At 48.1% G+C, this 5,965-nt stretch overlaps 2 protein-coding genes across 2 annotated transcripts; both read right to left on the bottom strand.

The window, feature by feature from the left end:
* Nucleotides 1-3,344: 3,344 nt before the first annotated feature.
* On the bottom strand, nucleotides 3,345-4,303 carry LOC144325377 (heat shock protein 83-like). The gene is given in 2 exon segments (XM_077918317.1): nucleotides 3,345-3,793; nucleotides 3,796-4,303. Coding segments are annotated over 2 exon segments (924 nt in total). The 5' UTR covers nucleotides 4,271-4,303.
* Nucleotides 4,304-4,318: 15 nt separating this feature from the next.
* On the bottom strand, nucleotides 4,319-5,416 carry LOC144325376 (uncharacterized). The gene is made up of 5 exons (XM_077918316.1): nucleotides 5,262-5,416; nucleotides 4,884-5,163; nucleotides 4,699-4,778; nucleotides 4,459-4,513; nucleotides 4,319-4,323 (listed from the first exon to the last, which is right to left on the bottom strand). The coding sequence occupies exons 1-5, from the start codon at nucleotides 5,394-5,396 to the stop codon at nucleotides 4,319-4,321; spliced, it is 555 nt and encodes a 184-aa protein (XP_077774442.1). The 5' UTR covers nucleotides 5,397-5,416.
* Between the last annotated feature and the right edge of the window lie 549 nt (nucleotides 5,417-5,965).

Raw genomic sequence — 5,965 nt, 5'->3', positions numbered from 1 at the left:
TCTTTTTTACTTTATCTGATGAGATAAATTCTTGGCCTAGTCTTTTGTTGATTAACACTTTCCTGTGGAGCCTAGTCACGTGCGTTTCTTGCAAACAAATTATATCCAGATGTTCCTTTTTCAAAATATGGAAAATCCTTTTTCGTTTTTCCGGGGAATTTGCCCCATTAATGTTCCAACTATACAGCTGCAGAGACATCCTGTATCAATCTGTTGTTGCACTTTATGGGGTGTCCTCTTTTTTGTCCGGGTCCGCGGGAGATGGTGTTGGTTCTAATCCAGGCTGTGGCGGAGGCCAAGGGACTGCTGTTCCCTTCTGAAGATCCTCTCCGTGGTCGTGCAGGAACTTCTGATTATCCTCTTTTGTTTTGATTCTAACCTTCTTTCCGTTGTAGTTGAATGATAGACCTTGTGGAAACTCCCACCTGTAGGGTATCCCGTTGCTTCTCAAAAGTCTTGCTAGGTCGGTATAGATAGATCTGAGATCCAATAATTGTTTCGGTATATCCTTGTAGATTTCCGCTTTTCTGTCCTGGATCTCAAGTGATTTATTAAAATGAAGGTCAAGTATTTTGTCTCTCTCCTGTTTGTTCCTTAAAATGATCAAACAGTCTCTGGGTCTGTCCTTCTTAACAACTCTTCCCAATCTAAATGCAGTTGTTATTTTAAAGTCTTCGTCCTCCTTTATACCCCAGAATTTCGAAAATTCTGCTGTCAAATAACTGGTCAAATCTTCTTTCTCAAGCTCTGGGATAGAGCGTAATCTTAAATTATTTTCTCGATTTCTCAATTCCACCATAGACAGGTAGGCCTGCTGGTCGCCAATGTGTTTGTGTAGTGGCCTTACCTCTCCTTTCAATTCCTCCACTTTTTGATTTGCTTGGTCGGCTTTTTCATTCGCAGCTTCAGCCAATTTCCGGTTCTCAGCAGTGGCGTCTTTTAAATTCCCAATTGCTTGTGAGTGCTGTGCCACTTGTTCAGATAATTTTGTAATAGAGGATGTGGCTAAGTCGATTTTTGCTGTTTGGTCATCCACCTTCTTATTTAAAATTGCAAATTGTTGTAGCATTTCCTTTAGAAGAGTGTCAGATCCCCCTGCAGCCATATCCTCTGTTGTTGGCTGTTCAGCTTCCTTTAATTCAGCTGTTGTTGGAGGTTCAATTCCCTTTAATTCATCTGTTGTTGGAGGTTCAATTCCCTTTAATACAGCAGGGACTGATGATCTGCGTGACTGAGAAGTCAGAGTTGTTTGCACAAGTTGGCCTTTCCCTGCTTTTGCTTTTGCAGATCTTGTTTTCGGAGGGCCACTCATTCCACACCTGTCTATGAGTCAAGGTCAAATTGTCAAATGTTCCATGGGAAGAACAGTCCTCAGTGTAGATAGTAGCAGCAGAGAGTCAAAACAAAGTTAGTTCCCAGGAATTTGTGAATCCCAATCTCCACTAGAGGGAGTATTATTGCAGTTCATGGAAGAAGGAAGAAAGTTTTAGACGCCATTAAAATTCCTGCAACTGAGTAGTTTAAACAAAGATCCTTAAAAAGTTTTTCCACTTGCAGAGCCCTTTCAAAGTTGCCACAAATAGCCACATCCAGAGGTACAAGATACAGTTACCTGATAGTATCTTCCAATAGTGCCTCTATGTATCTATTTCAGCTTTATAAATTGTATCCGCAATGAATGTTCTTTTCCCCTGCCATCCCGAGGCTGGGTTTTAAAGTTTTTAAAGTCCACAAAAGGAGAAGGTTCCCAGTTGCATCAACACAATAACATAAAGAAGAAAGAAAACTTGCCTTTTGTTTCAACTGTCAGATCTGCCAGACGCATGATGCTTCCCGTTTTATAATCCCTTTCTACTGCTTCCAGCTTGTCAGTTCCTTTGCCTTTGATCTTTAAGCCTTGCCGGGAGACGGACTTCCTTTTTTTCGTCTCCCGCTTTCAGCCAAATTTAAAATTTATAAATCCAAGATAGAGTAATTCTTACTCACGAGTAGATGATTTAGAGCCCAATGTTTAAGGAAGAAAGGTCGGCGCTCATCAGCAGCAGCCGCGCGGCTTCGCTCCCGCAGAAAGAGCGATGAACTCACAGCACCGCTTCCCCTCCGCGCTTCCGGAGCCCCTTACGGGGTCCCTTCTTCGTTTTGGGGGTCGCTCTAGGTGCCCGCCGAGTCCCGCGGCCACGAGCTCACTCTGCTCGTGGTTTTTCTTAGTGGATCGTCGCTGGAGTCCCAGTGGTTTTAGACCACAGCACCACCCACATCAGTAGGAGGCATAGAACTAATTTGAGACACGTCTCCCTAAAAAAATAAAACTAGATTTGAGGCAACACCAGTATTGGGAGCCGTTTAAAGATTTCCATCATATATGCAACACACATACATGCATGCAGTGGAGATTTAAAATCAAGGTTTTTTGTCTCTGAGATGGGCTGCCTTGCCAGGCCGACAAACCCCCTCTGCCCCTCACATCCCTCTACAGTACCTGCAGACCACTGGAACCACAATTGGTCTCCTCTGCTCAATCCACCAGGGCCTGTCTCTGTATTAACTCTCTGAGGGTTTGAGAACCATTGGTTACCCTCACTTGCTTTAGCTGGCTGGTCAAAGCCTTTCCTGGGGTGTGGCTGCTGCTACACGCTGATGGCTTTTACAGACCCTCCAAGTGCCCCTATTTTCCAGGAACATCCCTAATTTGGAGAAGCCGTCTCGGTTTCTGATTTGATCCCACAATGCCCCACTTTTCCTTAATATGTCTCTATTTTCATTGGAGAGATGTTGGAGGTTATGGAGTTATCCAACCCCCGGGCTGTCTGAAGACAATCCTGTATAGGGAAGGTTTTTTTTTTTAAAAAAAAAGTTTAATGTTTTATTATGTTTTTATATATGTTGGAAGCTGCCCAGAGTGGCTGGGGCAACCCAATCAGATAGGTAGGGTATAAATAGTAAAATTATCATTATGGAATGGGAGATCCCTATTCTCACTGGAGAAATGTTGGAGGGCCTGCTTTTAGAAGCCACAGGCGACAATTACAAGACATTTGTACTGACAGTAAACACAGGACGAAAGTAATATATGGAAGCATTTAATGTGCCTTGTTTTCATCAAGGTAAACCACATTCTTTGTTATTTTAATTCCAGTAAAACCAAACCAAATACAAACAGCCAACAAGAGTACAAGTCCCTGCTCTCTGAGGACAAAGGGCAGCAGGGAGGGAGGGAGGCAAGGAGTCAACTCACTGCTCTGTTAGTGGGGAGGACATTCACTGTGTTCACCTCAGCTATGGTAGGATGGATGCTTGGTGGCCCAACAGAAAAAGGATAAAACCCGCATGGGGGGAGGGAAAACCTAAAACCAGTGGGCCGGTCCCTTTCCCCTAGAGCAGCAGAAAGACAGATCAGATAGGTGTGGAGACCCCTTGTCACACTGGCTACCAATTGTACAGGAAGGTAGTGAGAGACTGCTTACGAAGGCCTGCCAGAGCCCTGCCGGAGCCAGTCTTCCTGAGCAAGGCGATGGTGCAGGGAATGGATGGGGGCAAGACAGAGGGGGAGGTCTCTTTAGTCCACCTCCTCCATGTGTCTTCTTCTTGCTCTTGCCATCTTCCTCCTCTTCATCTGAGCCCACATCTTCAATCTTGGGCTTCTTCTCCTCATCCTTGGGGGCTGCCTCTTCATCCTCCTTCTCCACTTTTTCCTTTTCCGCCTCATCGTCGCTGATTTCCTTCTCATGCTCCTTCTCCAGATAGAGGGTGATAGGGTAGCCGATGAACTGGGAGTGCTTCTTCACCACTTCCTGATGCAACGTTCCTCCAGGTATTCAGTCTGATCTTCCTTCAGGTGCAAGATCACTTTGGTACCACGGACAATGGGTTCGCCATGGTCAGTTTTGACAGTGAAGCAGCTGCCTGCAGATGACTCCCAGGCATACTGTTCATCATCGTTGTGCTTGGTGATAACCACAACCTTCTCAGCCACAAGGTAAGCAGAGTAAAAGCCCACACCGAACTGTCCAATCATGGAGATGTCTGCACCAGCCTGCAAGGCTTCCATGAAGGATTTGGTGCCAGACTTCGCAATGGTGCCCAGAATGTTGATAAGGTCTGCCTTTGTCATGCCAATACCGGTGTCCACCAAGGTGAGGGTGCGATCATGGGGATTGGGAATGATATCTATCTTCAGCTCTTTGCCACTTTCCAGCTTTGAGGGATCTGTCAGACTCTCATAGCTGATCTTGTCCAGTGCATCAGAGGCGTTGGAAATGATCTCCTGCATAAAGATTTCCAGTCCTTTAGCTGAGATCCAAACACTCTGGAATTCGCCTCAACCTGTGTTTTTTTATTAAAAAAAAAGAAGGGGGGAAAGGACAGTCGTCAAGGACAATGGGAGCTGTAGTGAAGCAACCCCTGTAGGAAGGCCCCCAGCCATCTCCTCGCCCCGTGCAAAGGTTCCCTTCCTCTTACCTAGTCTTTTGGGGGGAGGCTTGGGCAGCAGCCACAGCGGTGCACGATCAAGATCCTGCAAGAAAGAAGGGATCTTTGAAGCACTGCTTCTTGGGGTCGAATCCTGTTGACTGCTTTCGCAGTGGCATCTGGGTGGCCCCTGGGAGAAGAGGAGGGTGGACCAGATGGCCCCTTGGCCTGATCCTGCAGGCCCTCCTTGTGTGTTTCCTAAGGCCCCCCTCCTCCCCCCTGTCCCATTACCTCAGGGGCGAGAGGCCGTCGTCTGGGCTCCAGTCCCTCCCGGAGGAATGCGGCGGTTCCACGGCTGTACTTATCCCTCGCTGCAAAACAAACAGAGACATCAGAAGGCTCCTGTCTCCCAGCCACACTAGCCCCAGTCTGGGGCAGGAGGGTGGGGGACCTGAGAGGGGGGCATTTCCACTTACCTGATCTTAGAAGGGCTCCCCACTTCTCCACCGTATGGGCATCCGACCGGCCTAGCACAGAAGCAACAGCCAAAGTCTCCTCCCTCAGCTGAGAAGCTGTTTTAATGGGAGGAAACTTTGGCTGCTGCTTCTGTGCCAAACCGGGTCGGGATGGAGCCATGCCCGTACGGGGGAGGGGCAGTGGGGACGCGCCGCGAGGGACGACAGCCGGGAACCGCCGGGATGTTGCTTGGTTCATTCCGGGAGCCGGCGCTGGAGCCTCATCCCTGGAGGCGTGGCCCTGTGGAGGAAGAAGGACATCGCATGAGAATGGAAGCCACAGGTGGGACTCCCAAAACATGTTTCACAAGGATCCTTTCATTCCCTCTGCCCTCGTACCTGATGTTCGCCACGCCTCTCCAGGGATTTCGCCAGAACAAAATACGTGTTGGGGAAAGGCTCCCACACTGCAAAGAAAAAAGAAACATGAGCAGGCGCCTGGCTCCCTGCCATGCTAGCCCCAGTCTGGGGCATGAGGGTGGGGGACAAGGGAAGGAAGCATTCCTAAAATATGGGGCACTCAGTTGGCATTTCCACTTACCTGAGCTGGGAGCCTTTCCCCCTTTGCTCTGGCCGGCCTCTCGCCTAAGGAAGAAACAAGCTCAGTTAGTATGATTGGGGGAGACAGGGAGAATTCTGGGCTTGATCTCCACCAGAGCCAGATTATTCAATGGGCAGAGTAGGCCTATGGGCCAGGCAACAACGGATCAGAATAAGTACTGTTTGTTTTGCCTATTAATTATTGTTGGTTGCTAAAATAAAAAACGTATCAGGATATGATTTGCAAGGAGCCCAGGGATATTTTGACTGCCTAGGGGCCTCCACAGGTTTCAACCTGGAACTGTGCCCAACCAAGGGCCAACTTTGGGCTCTCAAATGTCAAGGGCCTCCTGTACGCAGAGCCGTAGCTGAGTGATCTTGCGCCCCTGGAGAACCACCAGATCGCGCCCCCTAACCACGGACAAATGAGCTCTTCTTTCTGCCTCTCCTCTAACCCTCCACCCTTTCAATTCACCCTCTATTAAAAACCTTTTCTTATGAGG

This window comes from Podarcis muralis, chromosome 13 (genome assembly GCF_964188315.1).
Source record: "Podarcis muralis chromosome 13, rPodMur119.hap1.1, whole genome shotgun sequence".
Lineage (NCBI taxonomy): Eukaryota > Metazoa > Chordata > Lepidosauria > Squamata > Lacertidae > Podarcis > Podarcis muralis.
This window is presented reverse-complemented; position numbering and strand designations above follow the sequence as displayed.